We start from the raw sequence: 22,424 nt of genomic DNA on the forward strand, positions 1-22,424 counted from the left end.
ATATTAACAAATTCAGGGGAAATGGTAGTTTCTGATATAGCAGAAGCTAACACAGTCCCCTGCTGGAAAAATATTGCAAAAACATGCTATTTCTGTATTGTTCATCTCTGTCTACTGCAAACACACAGCTGTCATAGGCTGCTTGACTGAGAAGAGGTAGCCAGCAATACACTAAGAAAAAAATTAATTGTCTGGAGAATCTCACCAGGCCTACATATGACAGTAGAATGGACATTAGGAAAAGGTTTGTCCTGGTTTCAGCTGGCACAGAGTTCATTTTCTTCTTGCTAGCTGGTACAGGGCTAAGTTTTGGATTCAGCAAAATGTGCTTCCTTGCCCAGGCTGGTTAGCACTGCCATGTTATTGGAAAGCCAGTGGATTTACCTGCAGGTGTGCACACCTACACAAATGGGATGGGATGGATTCAAGACAGTGGGTGGGGAAAAGAAGAGCCCAGAAGTGAGCTCTGCCATGCATAAAGCAGAGCCTGTGCATGTTTAACAAAAAAAGGAATGAGATCAGTGAGAATGTGCAGGAACTAATAGGAGCACCTGAGCAAATTTTGGACTGTGAAGACCTGCACTAAGTAATTGGTACCACAGTTGTAACTATTCATAGTAACTTGCAGAACTCTAGCTCTCATTTCTAAATCACAAGATTTAGATTTAGGCTTGGAGAGTGGTTTAAGGCAGCCACTCAAATTATTGAGAGCTCAGGACATTAATTTAGTTCCAACTCCAGGCTCAGCTCCCCTTCCAAGACACTCTGACTCGTGTATTAAAGAGAAAGCTCAAGTGCTGAGCACACAAGGTAAAGTATGGTAAGCCTTCATCCCTTTTCCAGATGATGAAGCATGTTTTGCAGAGCAAATTCATCTCAAATTTCATCTCAGCATTTCTCCAAAGTGCGAAGTCCCCTTTTCTGGGACCCTTCAGCATCAGCACTATGGGACTAAAGGAGTACCTACAGACACTCACACACATTAACCCATACCACCCCTGACTTCTGTAGGTCCCTCACTCCCATAATCAAGGGTTGCATGCTTCTTTTCCCTTCTCATGACTATCACAGCAAGCAAAGGTGTCCACTGAAAGTGACTAACAGGATTTTGCACCTTAATTTCTGAAGCTGGTAGGTGTAGCAGGACTAACAGGATGTAACTGAGACATCCCTTGAACAAGCAGGACACAGATGAAGGTCAGACAAAATGGTAGTGCCTTGAGGAACACCCATTTTAGAGTTCAGCAGTGAGGGAAAAGTGCAACAAAAAATGTCCTGTGAACACCCGGGTTGGAGGAGGGGAACAAGGGGCCACAGGTGCTTGAGAGGGCTCCTCTGGAGCCTGTGGAGAACATCACAGTGAAGCAGGTTTTCCCCTACAGCCCATGGAGGACTCCAAACTGCAGCAGATGCAGAGGGAATCTGCAGTCTGCCCTCAGTGGGGCAGGCTCATGTCCTAGGGTGACGTTATGATGCCTGTATCCCCAATCACCTGTTCTATGTGTGCTGTATGTTGTGTTCTGTACCTTCAAGACTGGTTCTGAGCAAAGCTGGGAAAGAAGTGCGTAGTTTGTTTTGAGAAAACAGCCTTCACTCCTCCACATTTTTTTTTCTTCTCTTCCTTGGGACGGTGTTCATCAGATGCACGGACAGCGGCCAGGGAGAGGCTTTTCTTTTTCCCTTTTAGTTAGTTTAGCTAGCTGAGGCAAAGAAGCTTCCTGGACTGTTTTTTTTTCCTTTTTCTTGGGACTGTTTAAATCTGCTCTGGACTGAAAAACCCAGAGGAGCACCAGGATCTTGCGCCCATGGCCCACTGGGCCTGGACCTCTACATTTTCCAGCCCCGAAGGGACTGGGACTGATAAGAGACTGAGTGTGCTGAGCTAACTCGTGGCAAGGACTTCTCTCAGTTTTGCCATCTCTCTTCGGAGTGGTAAGAGGTTTTATTGTTCCATATTAATCATTCCTTACGCTTGTGGGCAGTTTGTTTTTTAAATATATAGTTTTTTCCACTTTTCTCTGAGAAAGTTCTTTTCCTGGACTGGCTGGGGGGAGGGGGGGGCTGTTTGGGTTTGCTCTCCAGAGGAACCCCATTCAGAGGACAGCTCATTAGCAGGAACTGTAGCCCAGGATGAACCCACCTTGGAGCACATCTATACTTGAAGGACTGCCAGCTGTGGAGAAGACCAACACTGGAGCTGCTAGGAAAAGCATGAAGGGGGAGTAGGAAAGAGGAATTGTTATAGACAGACCAAAACCCCCACTCCCACACTCCTGCACTGCTTGGTGGGGGGAGAGGGGAAAACAGGGGCAACAGAAATGGAAGAGTCAAGTTCAGCCTAAGAAGTGGGGTAAGGAAAAAGTGGCTTAGCTTTTCCGTTTGTTAATGATAAGAAATCAATGGTTTTTATCTCAATGTACAAGCTTTCCCATCTTATTCCTTCCTCTGTCTTCTTCTGAGGGAGAGCAGTAAGACAGCAGTTGTGTGAGGGTCTGGCAGCCAGCAATGGTCAACTCACCACAATAAAAAACATTCAAAGAGAAAAATCCCCAAAACGCTTCAGGTGACAAGGAAATGACCATTTCAAACTCTGCAAAATACCCATCTTTACAGTGATGAACCCAGAGAAAAGTTGAAAAGTGAGACTTCTGAGAATAATTATAAACTACTACAATTGAAGTCCTCTGCTCTAAGTGTATCTCCTTGCTGAACTAAGCTGGAATAAATAGATCATTTCACAAACCCAAGATGTTACTAATGCCTTCAGATGCCTTTGTCCAAAGACTGAAATGATCTTTTCAAACAAATGGCTCCCTGCACTTTCCTTAACCCATCCCACCATCTGGCATAAAGCCATACTGATGATTCTGCTGCCAAAAAAATCATCCCTCTCCCCTATTTCAGGCAGCACCAACCACAAAAAGTCTCTATGACACACACATCACTAATTTCTGTCTATTCGGATAAATCATGCGTATTTTATTCAACTGATGCAGTTTCTAGGGTTTCTTGCTTTCTTTCCTTTCACTGTTTTCTGTCTTTGATCTCCTCCAATTCTTACATTACCTGAGCAGGTCATATTGCTAAAGAAAGTGAACATTTCTCAATGTAAGACAGTTAAAATCCTCGTTCTCGCCCCTCTCAACAACCCTTGCTTTGTTTTGGTTTTTTTTTTCCAGGCATCAATTTACTATCATAAAAGACCATGAAAAAGCTCTTTCAAGACAGTATAGCAGCTACTAAATTGGAGAGGTGGTTATTTATATGAAGAGCAAAAAAATTAAAGCAATTTCCCTTCTTTATCTCATAGCCCACATATTAGATGAAATGTAAGACTTCATATGGTAGGGGAAAAAATTCATGGTTTAATTACAATGTAGCATAAACGATTTAGTAGTGGATACCAGGATATTATTGTGACATCTAAACTAGAGTTCTCCACAGACACTGTAAACAGACACTCTAAATTCCCTAAATGATTTGCATTAAAAATGTTTATACAAAAGCAATCAGTTATTCAATCTTTAGGATGTCATGACATGGTGAGACAAACACACATACATCAGTAAGTACAGAGAAATGTTATGCTACATTTTGGACAGTTCAGAACTGAAAGTGCTTCACATCTATAGGATAAGAAATGGCTTCATCTCCTCATCCCTAAATGATGAGAGCAAACAAACAACCCTTTAATAGGTTAAATAAACAGTGCCCCATTTATCCATGCTTATTTAAAGTTTCCAACAATTCAGAAGGTCCATGGCGACATTTACAATCTATATACACTGTAACAAATTGTCAATGAAAACAAGTTCAGGTACTTCTTGGTTCCCAAAAGTTGGAAGCTGCTCTCTGCACTAGAGACAAAAGCTACTTACAACATCAGATCAGTTTTCTGGTTTGCCTTTTTTTTTCTTTTTTTTTTTTTGGCATGTGTGTTTGTGTAAAAATTAGTCCTCCCACCTTGAATAAAACAAGTCCCTAAGTCCTGGTCATATTTAACAACTGCTTCCTCCCAGTGTTTAAGGCATGTTCATTAGATGTCAATGTAGGGGTACTGTCAGAAATTTATAATATCACAGGTACTAAGAGTCAGCAGATTTACATAGCAACACCACTCTTTACAGTATAATGTAAAACAAACTGTTATGAGGGAAGTTGTTCCTGAGTTAAAATTTGCTAAACACTGCTAAGGTTAATGTTTTCCTTTTATACTTCTTTCTCTGAAATGTCCTTTTGCATATGCTCAATTGAAAATTAAAAATCACTCTGAAAATACCGTGGATGTCAGAAAGTGAAAACGTTAGCAAAATTTTAATTATATTGGCTTTCCCAAGCCTAAATTTGGCCATGATAGTATGCATTTTCAGGGGTTAGTATCACTTAGTTTTTAGCAAGGATATTTTCTAAATGGGAAAATAAATATAATGTCAGTTCACAATTTTGTGTAACGGCAAACATCAAGGAAAGATTTTGGTATCAAGAATTAACAAATTTAAAGTTCTGTCAATACATGTAACTCTGTAAATGTAGATGTTTTTCATTTTCTCGCCCTTTAGAACTAAAGGAAAACGTTTTAAATATTAGGAACACAAGACACCTACAAATATATTCAGCTTTCTAAGAAAGACAATTTGTCTACTCAGGTTATGAGGCATCCATTCCCACAGAATTACTTCTCAAGTATGTAATCATTTACAGAACTTCCTATTTTAAAAAAGCTGTTCTTGACTGAAAAAAGTGGGTAGCTTCAAAAGTAGATTTTTCATTAGATTCAAAATGTGCATGACAATTCCTACAACCCAGATCATCCTGGCTCCAACTCACTGACGTTCATACAAACATTTGCTTAAATCTGAGCATTACATTTAGCAGGAGTTAAAGAGTACTAGAAAATCAGAATGACAAAAGGTGTGACTCAAGTCTGTGCTATACCTGCACTTCTGACTCAACTGAACACAAACCCCTCAGAAAGCAGCACTGTCTGGAGACGAATCCAAAGTTTCATGAAATCCATGAAAACAATGAGCTTTAATGGGATTAGTATTTTAAGTGCTCCATCTGAAGCTCACCATTTGGAGTGATGTATCATCTATCTTAAATACAAGAAACTGCAGTGATTGCACCTATCAGACTAGGGAATTAATGTTCCTTTATGTATTTTAAAATCTGTCAGCAGTGCAAATTGTGAATTACAGTACAATTTAAAAAAAATATCTTACTTCCACATTTTTTTCCATTTAAATCCTAGCAGGACAGAAATCAGCAACATGCGAGGAAAACAGGGTGGGAAAGGAATGACTGCTTCCACAGTATGGGAACTCCAAACAGAGTCTTATATAGTGGTATAGAAACAAAGCTCTGAATTAATTTTGGCCTAGCCCATGTGTCTTATGCACAAAGGTTAGCTAAAATTTAATTGCTGTGACCATAAAATATAAATAGCAACAATTTATTCACAAAATTCTGGATTAGATTGATTTTTTCCTTTAACAAACTGCATGATCTGTTATCAGCCAGCTGTATGTTTAAGCACAACAGTAGAAAATGTAGTACATAAACATCTAAAAATCACAGTCATAAAAAGCAGGCAAGTACATCTGTCTTTTGGTGGCCAAAGCACAACAGATTAGTCCGCCAAACAAGTGTATGTGAACGTAAATTGTGGACATTAGATTTGTTAAAAACTCGTTTCGACCGTCAATAAACAATTTCCTCTATTTTAATACTGTTCTTAAGGAACTGTAAACTGTTTAAAGTAATGGGTAACAGTAAAGGATTTAAATATAGTGGTAAATAGGAAAAATCAGGGTTTAAATTTGCATGTGTGGTAAGTGGGTAATTTGGAACTAATTCATAATTATCCGCAAAGAACTCTGACCTTTCTCAGGTAAGACAGTACTGCCATCATTTCTAACACTTGTGACCATTATAATAACACAAGAAAAAAACCCCAACATATCAGCCCTGATACATCAATCACATATGCATTCTAAATTACAGCTATTTACACGAAAAATATATATTTAATTAAAAAGCCACTGAAAAACATGGACTTTTAGTCAGGTGCTGCACTTTCTGCAAAATGAGGTAATTTGGATGCAAACAAATTAAGTTGAGTAGAGTTCAGGATCCATGGTCTCCATGCTTAAAGTACAGATTGCTTCAGTAAATGGCTTGACTCTTTCTGTATGTTCAGAGCAAGAAATCACTAGATCCAGTTAAATCCTGTTTTATAGTGCTCTTGATGCAACACTGACTAATGTCAGAAGGCTTCCCAGCTCAGTTTTACAACTGGTCTTTCAATAGAAAGAAGAAGGAAAAAAAAAAAAAAAAAAAACCCAAAAACAAGCAAACAAAAAAAAAAGTGGTTATAAGTTGGTTTCATCCCAAGATGGATCATTCATATTCTTTAAAACTTTTCTAACAAGCTTCTCCAAGTCCTTGCGAGCTCTTTGTTCCTCTTCTAATGATTTCTTCATCTTTTTGTTATCCTGTTTAACAGAGACAGAGATATGGTTTGTTTTGGGGCCTTAAACAGATCTGACTACACATACACTGTCAATTACAAACTCTGAAGGCTCTTCTCAGTAAAACCAGTATTAGTTGTTCAAAAGCAAAGCTTCTATTAAATTTTCACAAGTTACACACAGTTATTTTACACAATGCAACAAAAGCTACCAAATGGAAACTGAGCTACTTGCTATTTGTACGTAGGGGGCCTTTATACAGCAAGTGCTAGTAACAGATGGCCACTAATCTTGAATTCTTCTGCTCAAATCTGATCAATGAGGAGTAGAATATATTTGTTGCTAATGGAAAAAGGAAATGGAGCAGTAAGCAGACAAAATACCCCTTGTATGTATACTCTCCTGTGATTTTAACTGGTTTCAATCTCCAAAATGCTTCTTAAAACTTTATGCAAATTAACTTGGTTCATTAGGAATGTAAAAAGTTGAAAGGAGTATCCTGAAAACCATTACATTCACTGAAAAGTGTTTTGTGACTAAATTTTAAACTAGACTGATGACTACCAGCAGTCTAAGAGAAGCCTGAATTTCAAAGAACACCATCTCTCCACATGTATATTGACAAGTGAGTTCTCACTGTTTAGTGCCATCAGGCAATACTGAAATAAATGAACAGGACCATAAGGATGACAGGGACCAACCCACAGGAATGCTTACACTATTTAATCCTGTACATGCCAAGGTGATGCTGGGAACAGTAGGAAAGCAACCAGAAGGTAAAACAACATTGAAATAAGACCCCAAGACAAGTCTAATGGTGCTTAACAAACACAGGCCTTCAATCCATGGGTCCAACTGGATTGCCATTAGCTATCATATAGAGACATTTTAGAAAAAGGATGGGATAATAAAATCATAGAACTGGCGTTGAATTGGAAGGGACCCATCAAGATCATTATTTCCATCTTCTGACCTTGCACAGGACACCCCAAGAATCATACCATGTGCCTGAGAGCATTGTACAAATGCTTCCTGAATACAGACAGGCTTGGTGCTGTTACCTGGGGTGCTGGGCTCCCTGGGGAGCCTGATCCAGTGCCCAATTATCCCCTGGGTGAAAAACCTTTTCCTAATATCCAACCTAAATCTCCCCTGCCTCAGCTTCATCCTGATTCCTCAAGTCCTGATACGGGTCGCCAGAGGAGATTGGTACCGGCTCTGCTTCTTCCCCTCACGAGGAAGTTGTAGACCACAATGGGATCTCCCCTCAGCCTCTCCTTCTCCAGGCTGAACAAACCAGGTGATCTCAGGCCATATGGCTTCCCCTCAAGGCCCTTCACCATCTTTGTTGCCCTCCTTTGGACTCTCTCCAAGAGTTCAATGTCTTTTTTATATTGTGGCACCCAAACCTGTCCCCAGGACTCAAGGAGAGGCCGCCTCAGAGCAGAGCAGAGAATCCCCTCCCTTGCCCAGCTGGCCATGCTGGGCCTGATGCCCCCAGGACAGGGCTGGCCCTCCTGGCTGCCAGGGCACTGCTGGCTCATGTTCAACTTGCCACCAACCAGGACCACCAGGTCTCTTTCCATGGCACTGCTTTGCAGCTTACTGTCCCCCAGTCTATGCACACCACCATGGTCTGTCACCTCATTAACTCCATGCTCTCCTCAAGTCTGTTGAGAAACTTGGAAAGCTCAGTATTTTATGTTGGAACAGATTTAAGTTATTAAGTCTGCCAATTCGGGACCGGTTCAAGTGTATTGCCTATGGAACAACAGTTATGAATAACTGATGGAAGCTGATATAGGAAGGATCCTACTTTGCAGCGGTGTCTACGCCAACCAGTACACTATGTACTCCCAGACAGCCTTTATCCAAAAAGCCCTTGCCAGCTCAGAGGTTATTTCTGCCACTTCTCTGGTCGGCAGCACACAGCATTGGACCCATAAATGCGTTTAAGATGAGATTCCTGAATTCCTGATACATAAGAAAATGAAATCAGGCTTAATATGTCTTGGCTTGGAAGATGTAAGATTCTGAAGAACATCTATTTGGAAAGGCACCAGAAAAGAGCTGTTGCGTGAAGCTCAGGAGAAGGTGACTTTTTGTTTAAAGGTCATGGAGCTGTGCAGAGCCTCAGTGAGGCTGCACATTTATTCTTTTTACAAAAGCAGGAGGCCACAGGAGTATTAGTGGGCTATTATTGCTGCTTTTATTATATGAACTGTAGTTTTTAAAAGACTGCCAAATTCAGATCTAACCTGGGATACTCATTCTTTATATGCTGAACACAGCAGAATTTAAGTATGCAACAAATCAACTGTCCTGTTTCAAGGAATATGCAGGACATCCTTAGAAATAGTAGGTATTCTTACAGATGGCAAAATAATTACATTTATAGCCCCAGACCTGAAGAAACTTGAATACAAATCCTTTTCACATTAACGCAAGAAATTTTATCCAACTCTCAGAGTCAGACTGGTAAGCAAATTCACACCTTGTATAGTGAGGGAAATCCAGTGCTTCTTTTCACCTATACATTAAGCAAGGACTACATGCAGCACCATTAACATGGTTAAAACAAGCTACATCCTGATAAGATATTTTTATTTATTCATGGTGGATATTTAGAACAAGTGACAAAAAAGCACCCAGAGCTACGGTGAAGCCCTCACTTAAAAAAAGCAATGTGATAGGCACTGAAAAGGACTTTGTCTCTGGAAATGAGTGGTTTTAAGAGCTGATTCATAAGAGACGTTCAGGTTACTTTAAGATTGTATCATTTTAGAACTATAAATATCTGGTTTTACTCAGGCCTTTATTAGCATTCTTGAGCAACTACAATTTCTCAGTCTCTGTAAGCTTACTTTGCTGGTGATACAGCAAAACTGCATTTGCTTAACTTCCATCATTTCAGAAGCTGGAACACCCAAAACAAGCTTAACAATTCACTGCAGAGAAGCAACCCTGAATGCTGTTCTCAAAAGACTGATGACAACAGCAGGGAATGCTTTTTGGCAAATGATATTTTACTTTTAAAATTAAAGTTCATGACAGTCAAAGTGAACTTGCAAGCCATTTTTAATTTTATAACAAGCCTTCCATCTTTTCTTTCTCCATGTTGCTCTAAATGTAGCAAGTTACCAACCTGTCTTAACTCCTGTACTTCATCCTTTAATGCATATACTGTGTCAACAAGGCTTCTAAAACAAAAAAAGAAGATCATCTGTAACAACAGTTTTCAGAAGTACACATCTAAATCCATTATTAGACAAAACAGTTTAATGAAATGCAATTAAATTAAAAACACCCCACACCCAATAGCTAATTTCAAACCTGTGTTAAAAAAAAAACAAAAAACCAAAAAAACAAAAACAAAAAACCACCTGTTTCTAATCCTGATTTATATTCTGTAAGGCAAGGTCTTGTTACCAGCTTCTGTGACCAGAAACACCACTCAAGCACTTACGGACCTCTACTGGTTTCTTTATTACAGCTTTCTACAACAGAACTGTAGTTTCATTTCCAACATACACTTTACCAAAAACGTAGAACAACACCACACGCTAACTAGAGGGTTGACACATATTTAATACTGAAATCTGACAGCACTTGGAAAAATTATTTATAAGTGAGGCACATCATTTCTTGGCATGGATGGAATAGGTTGCACAGCATATACAAAGAAAACAGACATTTAAATGAAGGCCAACTGCACTTTGAGGACTGGCAGCATACTCCAAACAGTTCAATTCCAACTACAAACAGACCATACACACCCTACTATAATGGGAGACAGAAGGAGGAAGGGGAGTGCAAAGTTAACTACTTTAACTCATCATTCATTAAATGTTTTCTTACTTCTCTTCTATAACAGTCTGACCATTACTTTTAGTTTCTTCTACAATAATTTTTTCTTCTTCTGGAAGCAGGACTTGAGGAGCTGATTCTTTACGGGAACCTGTTGTAAAAATAAATTACAAAATGAGCAACTCCCAAATACCACTGGGGCACTTTAAAGATTATTCTTTCATTCACTGCATGATACACCCCCATGACCAAGGTATACCACTTTCCACTTCCCCCTTCCCTCGACACGTGAGTTGCTGACACATTTTTTATTTTTGAAACCACAGCCTTCCAATAAAGATTGTCTGACATTCCTATCCCCACTGGTGACATAACTCCCGAGTCATTGATGGGGATGTTACACTGTTCAAGGAACGGTGCACTATTCAGCCATCAGTAAAAGTGCAAATTCCCCACAGCACGCTCAGAAAGACATAGCTGTGTTTAAGTAACAGCTATTTAAGCATCAAGGACAGATTCTGATCTCACACTGATACAAAGATATAATTCTGCTCTAAACCCATTACTCTGTCAGTAAGGAGCAGAATAGTGGTATCAAATGACACAGCAATTAAAGAAAAAGAAGTTAAAACCCTTTTCCCCAAAACACTGTAAGCACTACACTTTGTGTGTGCACACATATACATGCAAATACTCTTACAGATAGCCTTTTAATCCTATAATATATTCCTACCAAATGACACACACTCTTTGTATTTAATAAATGTTTTAAAAAGCACTTCATGGTTGATGATAAAGACTCAAAACACTCCAACATCTTCAGAACTTTTTCCACACATTACAATTCAGAACATCAAGATAAAACATATAAAAACGTAATTCTGACTAGAAAAGCTACAACTCAGAAATGTGCATCCACCCATAAGTATATATTCTATAAACATTATTCAATTAGGCTGCAACAAATTACAAGGTTGGGGTTTTTTTAAAGAAGGTCTGTAAATAAATTGGTTTCTAAGCATTTGTTCAGAATTCAAACACTTCAGATAAAGCATTGAAATCCTCACATTTTTTAACTAAGACATTGGTTTTAAAAAACAAGGTACACCTGCCCACCAATTAACTTGCTACTACAGAGCACACGCCTGTCCAGAGAAATTAGTTGCTGAACAGCTGTTTTGTGCTAACAGTGCTTTTCTTTTATGGTTCATGGTAAAATACATAATGGAAACAAGTAAATAAAAATGTTGAATAAATTACACTACAAAATACTAACTTCCCAAACAGCTGCAGTCTTGAGTTCTGAACAGTAAGCTTGTAAGAACCCTATCTTAGCTGTGCATCTTTAGCCATTTAAACTATTTTAGCAAACAATGACAAATGTCTTTAATGAAGAAAAAAGTTTCCTTAAGCTTACAGTAAAGATCTAATGTATCAGTATGTGATTGTCAAAATTATACAGAATAAAGAGAACAGCAGATTTGAGAAAGAAACTTGTCCTTGAAATCTGTAAATTCTTCTTTTGGAGTGAAGAAATCTTTTAAGGGTTAATACACTTCCACTTATTTTCCAGGAGGAACAACCTATAAAACAAACACATCCAAATTCTGTAGGGAGCTCAAGGACACTTCCCTGTTTGTGCTGTCAATTTTTAACTGTAAAAAAGCACTCTTATGTTTATTTCAGTTAATTGCTTACTGCTCTGCTTTATTAGCCTTGCAGCTAACACAGAACTGAACTAAATGTTTTATTAGGAATTAGTTGGCAGCAGCTGCTACCAGATCACTGCATTTTGGGTCTCTGTACTGATGTGGAACACACCTCAGCTCAGCACAGGCCAAGGGAGACACTGACCAAGGGGAGAGAACTGCCATACACTTCTCACCCATGACTCCCTCCACCCAAATGGAGCACATGTTATCTTTCTCTTTGTATAGAGCTGCATCCAACTGTCTGCCTGGGCAGGGTAACACGGGCCCTTGCAAAGCACAAACAGCATGGAGGAGACAGCTTGACAACAAATGTCCCAGCTGTTCAGTTAAACACACAGATGCATGTGAAGCAGATGTCTACAGCAGCACATCCTGAAGAATGCACAGCAGAGCACAGCACACAACACTGCAGAGACACACAAAGCAGTTCAACAACATTATACACACAAGGAGACCTCACACTACACAAACACACACAATGGAAAACTGCTGCTGTGAACACTGACCTTCCTGTGCCACAGGACAGTAACTGTGGAACACAAGCTTCACTCTTGCCTTCACTGCTCCAACACCCTTGGTGATACAAACTCTTATTTGTATGTCAGAACTCTTGCTGCTCTTATGGTTAGTACTTCTGCAAAAACCACTACACTCTCTCCTTGATCATAGCTTGGGTTTTGTGGGCTTTGGAGGGTTTTTCTTTATTGTAGATTTTTTTTTCCTAAACCCCAAAAGGACTTGCTGAGTATCAAAGGTACAAACACACAGCACATCTATCCTGCCACAAAGGATCCAGTCATCAAATGAGTACGTGCACAGAAACATCAGACATGAGGTGTCAAGTTCTAAAGGCAAAAGGAAGCTGTTCCAAAATCCTGCTTTTCTGCACCATATATGCCAGCAGCTATTCTTTTTTTAAGGTGCCTTTTTTTTTTTTTTTTTGCAATTATACATCCAGAAGTAACATCAAGCAGAGTCATCACTGGCACTCAGCAACATCCCTTAAATTCCACCTTGCACCTTCACCAAGTTCTTTATGCCTACCCTCTGTGTAACCATTCCCCTCTGCAAAAGCTGCAGCTTAAGGACATGAAGAGATGGTTGTGTTACAGTACAGTGGGCACTTCCCACTGAATTAATACTGAAAAGACAGTCTAGGACATTTGTACAGCTCAGATAATCCTAAACACCTTCGAGACATACTCCACATTTTCATGAAATAGGGTGGAAGAATCAAGCTACTTTAGTTTGCCGTATCTGTTATTCCTCAATCCTAAGCACCCAAGTTGCACACTGAATTTTATTACAAGACACTATTCCAAGTCAAAAAGGCCAAATGACTATAAATTGACCTCAAACAACTGCCTAATCCACCTTGAGACAACATAATCACTAGTACAAGTCAGTTAGTTTGTTGGGATTTTTCATGTGGGGATTTGTTGTTGTTTTTTGGTTTAGTTTGGGTTTGGGGTTTTTTTTGGTGGGTTTTTTGTTGTTGGGGTTTTTTGTTTTGTTTAGATGTGGGGGTTTTTTGTTTGTTTCTTTTGGTGTTTTGTGGTGTTTTTTTTTTTTGTTGTTGTTCTTTTTAAGATGGACACCCCACACCCCAAGCTACACAAAACAGGGTTTCATTTGATTTTGGGGCTTTTTTTGAGGGGGGGGGAGTATTGAGGGAAGTAAGGCAGATGGGAGAAGAAAGTATGTTTGACAAACCCAAACAATTGCTTCAAGATTAGCAAACAAATATTAAGGCCAAGTAAGTTGGGAAAGGCCATGTAAGTTGAGAAGTAACTAACTTCTCAACAGGGAACTCTTAAATCCAGGGTCTTGGAAGAATGACCCCACTGTTTAGAAGTCTTTTGAATAATTAACGCAAACAACTGACCACTACAATCAAGATTTAACTAAGTTTCCACAAATTAAATTCCATGAAAAAAAAAACAAAAAAAAAACAGGTATCTATTCAATATCAATACCTCTCAGTCCTAGAAAGGAGAATAAAGAATTGCAACACTTTTTGACAAAACCATATCCTAAATTACAGGTTTAGCAAATGTAGCTTCCAGAGTAAAGCCAGCAACAGTACAGCCCATCTGACATTCAGACAGGGCTACAGGCCTTAGCAATATCCCCTATTTAATGAGGTAGAACACTTGAAATACAATAGGCCTGTGAGGAAACCCAGCTTTTGGGTTTCAGTGTCTGATCCCTTTTCCAGCTAAATCAATCAATCAAACAAAAACAAGGATGCAGTTCTGAGCATTTCTAGAAATAAGGAAAGCTGAAACCTGTTTGGATATTTACACGGTTGAAAGACTTCATAACGAAAGTTCACTTCATACCTGCCTAAAACAGGTAGAGTATCACTCCTAGCCCCAGAGTGTGGTCTTAACACCAAACCAGGAAGAACTAGAGCAGAGACTGAATGCCACAGAGGTTCTCATTGGTGTCTGTTTGCAATCCTAACTCACAACCTCAGCCTTTTATTCACTTTCCCCCAAAAGGAGCATGACATGTTATAAAATGGTTGATACAGAGTCAATGCCCCTGCCATGGGCAGAGACAACTTCCCCTAGACCAGGCTGCTCAAAGCCCCATCCAAACAGGCCTTGAGCACTCCCAGGGATGGGGTATCCACACTTTCTCCGGGCACCATGCTATTTTTATGTGGCACCACCCTGCACAGACGGCAGGCTTCAGAAAGAGCTGTACTGGTAAGCAGTCTGATCCTTTGTTTTGAGTCATTTAGCAGACAAATACGAAGGAAGTTCAGAAGTTTTGCCGGAGGGAAGTAAGAAAAGGGGGGTGAAATTCAGAAACCTTTCCACTTTAACTGGATATTAAATCTCTGCCTATGTTCAAAGACCTTGTCTGTCCGGGAACCAATTAAGCCAAGAGTAAAATGGAGGTGGGTATTCACATCATCTGCTAAAGTACCTAATTTCAGGGCATCACTTAAAAGACAGCTCTCCCCAGTCAACCAAGAACAGCTTCCTCCAGCTGGTGAATGAGAGGAGAAGGCTTGTAGTCATCCATAGAAGACTATGAGTGTCCTAATTTAAGTTATGGAAGTCAGATGTGTGGAGATGGTGGTAATTTCAAGAAGTGCACGGCATTATCTGAGGCCATTATCTGAGCAAAGACTCTGTTGCACAGTTTTTAAATGTTGCTGTTTTCTTCATACCTTTACTGTGATTAAGACAGTTAAGGAGGGGAACAAGGCAGGGATAAAGGTCAATAACTCAAAACATTACTTGTAAATATACAATCCTGTTTTTCACCAACTTTACAAGCTAAGAAGCTCTCAAATTAAATTTACTTTCAAAGAAAGTAAATGACTTCCAATGAAAGGAGTATGACTTCCCACTGAAAAACTACTTGTATACCCAACTGTTTAGATCTACCATTAACCACCAGCATGTACAGACATGTACACTTCCTAGTGAAGCAAATGTTATCAAAAAAAATTATTTGTCATTTTAAATATTCAGCGTTTCACTGCATTTGTTATATTAAAGATGCGAAAGCAGATGAGCAGACCTGCCAAATTAACCTTCTCCTTCTTAATAAAGTTTTCATGACGTCCTAATACAAAGAACTCTAAAAATGTTGCTCCCAGACTCTGCATGTGTTGATATTTAAAAATTGGAAAAATCTGTGCTACAGATCTGCCATAATCAAAAGGGTAACTTCTACTATTTTTGTAAAGAAAACACAAATCAGAACCCAAATATCAGCTAAACTTTAGTTTACTGTATAAAATACACCATTGTTTGCGAATTCTCGGGAATAATAAAAAGTTGGGCATGAAGTTGTTTCGTCTTTTTTTAAACTAATAGAGGTACACAAATAGGAATAAAACCCCACATGACTCAAGATGACTGATTTACACAGTTTACAGCAATATGTTTAGATGAGTAAAACAGAAACAAATGAAGTTGACTGAAAGATAACTTCATATATAAGTGTTAGTCATGTAAAAACAGAATGTATAGTTGCAAAAGACAGATAACACCATCTAATGACATGGGAGATATCCTAAGACAATATTTGGAAAGAGCTACTCCACTAAACTGCCTGTATTTAGCTAACCAATACAAAAACTTCCAAGAAGATGGCTGCAGGACTAGACTTGCTACAATCATAGCAAAACAAAGTTACGACCTTTTAATAGAGAGGGGTGATTATTAAATTTATTCTGATGTAAACATTTTAGCATGTATATTAGCTTACTGATTTGTTTAAATTCACTCATATTTAAGCATCTTTTACGTAGAAGCATTAAAGATAACTCTTGCTTTAAAAAGAAAAATTTTGTAATATTAAATCATGAAAACACATAAGGTTATATACACCTTAGTATATTCATAAAATTGTTCTCTGGCAATAGGACCTGCAGAAGTAGGTTTTAGATTGTTCCAGTAACTCAGCCCATGCTTTTACTGAGAATATATCAATCAAAACCAAAAACAAACAAAACAAAACAAGCCCAAAACAACACAAAAAAACCCCCAAACACCTAAAAGGAAGAAAATAAAATCAATTTAATAGGAGAGGAAGGCAATAGAAAAACAATCTATAGGTGGAAATGTTTCTGAAATTAATTTTAACAAAAAAGAATTAATATAGAAGAATACATACTTCACATTACATTGAGTTTCCTGCAGATGCCAACTACATTAAACAAAGATTACACACTTATGTCAAAAAAGGTCTTTCACGTCAGCATTTGATTCCTCTGGGAAGAAGGGAGAAAGAGAAAGGAGGCATAGGGAGAAGAGGATGTGTTAAGTTACAAGTTCTGCTGTCCTTTCCCCCTGTGTAATAATTAAATATTAAAGTCACAGTCTAGCAAATGCAAAATTTATTTCAACTGTACATAACAGATGTCCTTTTCATATAAAACAAAACACTTAATTGATATATGCAACCACAAACAATATGCATACTGTACAGTACAATGAAACATTCAGATATACATCCATTTTGCATTTTCCAAAGGCAGTCACCTACTAAAGATGGCTTCTCCAATTCACAAATGAAGTGCACAATATATATTATTCTATGTTTTACGTCACTATATACACGTTACTGTGTTTTGGCAAGATTATGCAAAACACCCAATCAATATTGGTTGGCTTCAGTTTATGGTAAGTACTAACTTATATGGAAACACTGCATGAGCCATGAGAAGAGGGCCTGACAATGGCTTGAACCTACCTTCTGATTCAGGTTCTCCATCCTTCCAGTGTATTTGTAACTGTACACATACAATTTACAGAATTGCATAAACATAAGGTACTGTTATTACCATGACTAAAGTTCCACAAAAATAGAAACACTGAACCTTTGGACTGAATACCACCATTTCCACATTTGCCTTTTGTTTGTTTGCTTCAAGCATTTTGCATTAATACTCCTTATTAGTTCACAATAGTTTACAGCCTGTAACATTGAAGACGTGGAATGGTTTTAAATGTGCTGTGATGTTAATATGAGAATACACAATATGAGAGATCCTAATTATGATAGTACTTAACGACTTAATGCGACAATAATTAATGGTGGTAAACTGTCAAAGCTTTGGTGCATAGAAAGTCAAAATCTTCGGATCTGGATAACAAAAATTTCTGTGTGATAAGGAAAGTTCAAGTGCAACCACTGTATTACAAACTCATATTTACACTATATAACATGAAACAGACATAAAGGAATTATCATTTATCCAGTGCAGAAAACATTATTCAACTAGAACACCACAGAGCATAAGAAACAGGGCAAAAAACAATCCATACTTTCCATATATGTTAAAAAAAAAAAAAAAAAACCAAAAAAAAACTGACTGAAAAGAAGAAGGGAGTGAAGTGGGTTACAAATGTGCTGTGAAATGATATGGAGCACGTTTACTTATTTCTCTAAGTGAGACTCCCCCATTTGCAAAAGGTTCAACATACACAAGTTCCTGGTCATTACATTAATATATGACCAGCAGTAAAATGTACCCCTGAAAACCCTCCTTGGTAAGCACTACTGCTTTTGTTAGTCACATTATAGAATGCCAACAACAGTGAGAGAGGATAAAGCAGGGGATCAAACAAGACTGAATGTAAATTGAAGACATGAACTGCCTCGAAACATCTTCTCCACACTGACCACCTTCTGAAATCATGCATGTCTAGCAATTGCAATTTTCTGATCATGTAACCTGCAGAAAGGTATTGATTACCTTTTAAACAGTGTGATCAAGTTCCCAGGCTGCAGTCAAATTTCATCATGATTACTCTGAACTTGTTCACACAGTAGTATCTGAACACCAGATAACATGCTTAACAAGAAAAGCGATAAGGGTGCTGCGCTTGGGAACCCTGGCAAAACTGAGAACTGTTTCTGTCTTTTCATCACTTTCACCACACTTTTCCCTAACGCTTACAGAGGTTTGGAAAACATGCCATTTTTGTTTTGATGCCAATTATGTTAGCAACAAGACAGAACACACACACACAGTTCACCCCAGCAGTGCCCCAGGTGCAGGTTTGAGACCTTCAGCTCTGCACAGCATGTCACAGTTCTCTGAAAAAGCCAACATGACTGTAAGTGAAGAGCTGCTGCTGAAAACAAACCTGCTTATGAGAGAAGTTACAAGACACAATAAAATCTGTCACAGACATGCTCCAAACAGTACGACCCAAAAGCCAAGCATTCTATTATTCAGAACTTCAAACAAGCCAATTTGATCACAGTTGTACCTAGAGTTTCAGATGCTGAACACTGGAGCCTCCATCAGGGGAATCATTTTCATCTCGTCTTTTCAAGAAGAATGGTCAATTGAGAGTTGACAGTTGACAGTATTTTAACAGGCAAGTAAACATCTAAACCCTGCTTTCTGCCACACTACTGCATACAGTAAAGTGACAGTATGACCACAGGCAACATGAGAGTACCAAAACACTGCATGTAATGAGCATGGACTGCCAGGTTTTCATGACAATTACCGGACTGGGGTGGGGAAAGAGCAGTGAGGTCCTTCATATAAACATTTTAAGCAATGAGCAAAAGACAGCAGTATAAAACCAGAAATTTTATGGATTAGCAAATGCTCTTCCAAACAAATAGGCCAGATACGTGAATATCTGAATGATTTTACAGCTCTTGTACTGCTTATTTTTAAACTGCATTTCACTTACTCTACCAGCTATGTATTTTGTTAATAATATGTAGAAAATTCAACCACTACCACTAAGGTATTTTCATATAGCTGGCACTCAGCTCTCAAACCAGTATGGTTTCAGTACAAAATATAAAAATGTGCTATCCAAAATTAAAAAAAGAAAATAAAGGACCTGTTACTACACTGACCAAGTCAAAAGAAAAAAAAAAGACCATTCAGAGCTACAAATTAACATCTATCAGTTAAAAAAACCCTCAAGAAGTATCATCCTTAACAGGATATACAGTTTTTAGAATGACTTATTTGCATGTGTACTGAATTGACAATAGAGCCTTCCACCAGGTATAACTGAAGTTTCAGGAGCTCCCTCAGAAGTTGTTAAAATATCACATTAAAGAGACAAGGAACAGCAAGAAAACATCTAAGAAAAGCAGGCTGTGATACAACAAGCATTTGTTAAGAAAAAGCTCAGAAGTGCATTAGTTCTGGTGAGAGATATATGAGCAACAGCTCTTACGAGATGTAGACCCCATTCTGTAACTATGGGCTGTCCATATACTGTCATAGTCAGAGTCTTCTGAGAGGTCTGAAGGCTCCAAACGAGAAAGACTACTGCGACGACCCAAGGAGTCTAGACTTGATTGGTCATCATCAGCCAAGACGTGATTATGCATCAGGTCAGTGCCTTGCCATGCTAAGGATGTATAGGTGAAATGAAATGGTGGATGTGGATAGGCAGAGGTGGGATGAGGAGGAGAACGTAAGGAATAGCCACAACCAAACACATGAAATAAAAGCAAAAAGGTGATGGGAAGAGAAGGAAAAGAGAAAATATTGTTAAAAAGGCACCAAAGTTGGGGTTTTTTTCTTTTTTTTTTTTTTTTTTTTCTCAAATTTGTTTGGGGTTTAAGTATAAATTACACTCAGCACATAATAATGTTTGAACGGTTACAATACAATTTTGAAGTGGTTTTTAAGTTTCTAGGCAGTCTCAGTTGAGAATTTTGAGTAACAAAATATTGTTTGAAAGTAGAATTTTTTGAAAAGGAAGACAGGTTCTTTTGAAACACAGAGTCAGTTCTGGTCTGGGGAGAATTTGACTGGGCACAGAGCAGTAAACAAACACAGTAAGCCAGCATGATCCAGCACCAATATGAAAAGCAACAGCCCCGTCCCCCATCACATATCCGTACCTCATCCTTTCCCTCCCTTGCAATGACACAGTCTTTTGTACAGCTGCTTCATGAGCGAAGCCAGGAAACAGCTTCAGATGAAAAAATCTTTCATAGGGTTAGTTTTCTCAAGCAGATAATTTTCCCACCAGCTCACAACACAGCCAACAGAAGTGCTTGTGTCACCACCATGAAGAGGAAAATGAAGGGGAAAAAAGAAAAGCAAAGGTTCTCATGCAGAGCAGGGCTGCTGATTACTTAATCAGCAGCAGCATCTTGCATCCATTGAAGGAGATTGTCAAAGTACATTTTTTTCTGTGCCCATACCCCTTGTTCTTTGTTAAGCCATGTCATAAATTTACTCACAGAAAAAAGGGCCACGAACTTAAGAGATGTGGCCTAGCCCATTCTGACCCCTCACATACCTCTTCCTACACACCTGAGTCTATCCCCATAATTAAATACTTTTAGATCTCTAGGGTAGTTGGTCAAACATAATAAGGAGAGGTTTTTTGTTTTTCAAGGCCTAGCAGTATCCAAGGACTGAAGCTATGTAAGTGGCCATATTATGAGCCACCACACATATGATACTGCAGAGGATTTTAAGTCTTCATTTGAACCAGAAATGCAAAATAAGCTGTCTTCAAAAAGCATGAGAAAGTCAGACTCTGCTGTTTCATTTCCATCTTATCTACCCAAATTAAGTTCCACTTATTTCCCACCCAAACAACTGATAAAAAGCTGCTCTGCTACCTCTGCCACACCTTACCAGTTTGCACTGGTGTCACAGCTCTGCTGCACTGACACTGCCAAAAGCAGCAGATTAAGTTGCAGGTAGGGGAATTGCCCAGTGAGTGCTGTGAGGGACATGCAGAATATTAATAGGGAGGTAAGAATGGAGTATGTAAAAAACCACCATACTTCACAGGTGACAGGCAACTCTCTCATTCTATTTTTCTACACTGACTACTGCTCCAACAGAAGCAACTGCAGCTTTATTGGTTCTTTTCCCATTTCCAATTCCAGTTTACAAGTGGACATTCTGAAACCTAGTCTTAGGTGACAACACTGTGCTTTCCAAACAAAGCAGCTGTGTGCCTAATCATTAAAAAAAAAATTTCTTGCTGCAATTAAGAGCAAATAAAACTGCTGACTTCTGAGATATGCAATGATACCCACAGCACTATGTATATTTCTTAAATATACATAGACAGGAAAAATAGGCAAGCAAAAAAAAAAATCATATCCACTTCATATCTGCACACACTACTGTGCAAGTGCAAATGTTTTCCCAACCATTTCTTGTCACGTTATCCTTGGGAATAACAGATCACAGCTGAGGTGTTTAAATGGCAATCATCTCATTTGATTTTGTTTGGAACAACAGTATTTCTTCAGAACTTTGAATTCATTCATTCCCTTTATCCAATTAAACACACTACTGTAATGACTGTAGGGCTATAAAAAAGATTAGTAATTATAAAAAAATAACAGTAGTAGCTGATTTCACGATCTTGGAGATCTACGGTTCATTAAGACAGAAAAATTAAAATTAAGGCTTTTGTTGCTACTTGAGAAGTTTTTACAGTCTAATACTACTGCCATATTCCCATTGTAAATTACATAGGAATACAAAGGAGCTGCGTATTTTTCAAGTTGGCAATAGCAAATGAACATGTATTAGGAAAATTTGAGAACTAAGTCTGCAATTGCATTTTAAGACTTCAACTGTCAGCATGAAGTGTTTTTGCTTCGAAGCAAAATGGGCCTAGAGCACTGCAGGCAACAGAGACTAATATTGCAAAATTTAAATAGCTTTAGTGGACAAGAAGTTACAATGTCCAGTCTTCTAGTTCCAGCAAAACCAGCCAAGTACTTCAAGATCATTATACTGTGTTCCAAGGATCTCCAAATTAAATTCGTATTCAACAGTGCAAAAAGGAACAAACGCAACAGCATTTTCTCCTTCCTTGTGTAAATGGAACACATGCTGGTGGACTCCCCTGCTTTGAGCAATGTTTTACTTACAATACAGAGGAACTCCACATGGCAACCTTGATTTGGATTAAATGAAGTAGGACCCCAGAGGCACGTT

At 38.6% G+C, this 22,424-nt stretch overlaps 1 protein-coding gene across 6 annotated transcripts in view; it reads right to left on the reverse strand.

Annotated features, from left to right (window-relative positions):
• Nucleotides 1–3,345: 3,345 nt before the first annotated feature.
• ARHGEF7 (Rho guanine nucleotide exchange factor 7) overlaps nucleotides 3,346–22,424 on the reverse strand; it is a 115,782-nt gene continuing 96,703 nt past the window's right edge. For 3 of the 6 annotated variants that reach the window (XM_066176752.1, XM_066176756.1, XM_066176755.1), the window contains 3 exons: nucleotides 10,329–10,428; nucleotides 9,616–9,670; nucleotides 3,346–6,494 (listed from right to left, as the gene is read on the reverse strand). In XM_066176752.1, coding sequence (XP_066032849.1) covers nucleotides 6,372–6,494; nucleotides 9,616–9,670; nucleotides 10,329–10,428 — 278 coding nt within the window. In that variant the 3' untranslated portion in view covers nucleotides 3,346–6,371. Of the gene's footprint in view, nucleotides 6,495–9,615; nucleotides 9,671–10,328; nucleotides 10,429–19,674; nucleotides 19,852–22,424 lie in introns of all 6 variants that reach the window. The other 3 variants (XM_066176757.1, XM_066176758.1, XM_066176754.1) reach the window with 2 other exon arrangements.

The sequence above is a fragment of the Chamaea fasciata genome, unplaced genomic scaffold (assembly GCF_029207755.1).
Source record: "Chamaea fasciata isolate MVZ Bird 193981 ecotype frontalis unplaced genomic scaffold, bChaFas1.0.hap1 SCAF_2, whole genome shotgun sequence".
NCBI classification, from domain to species: Eukaryota; Metazoa; Chordata; class Aves; order Passeriformes; family Sylviidae; genus Chamaea; species Chamaea fasciata.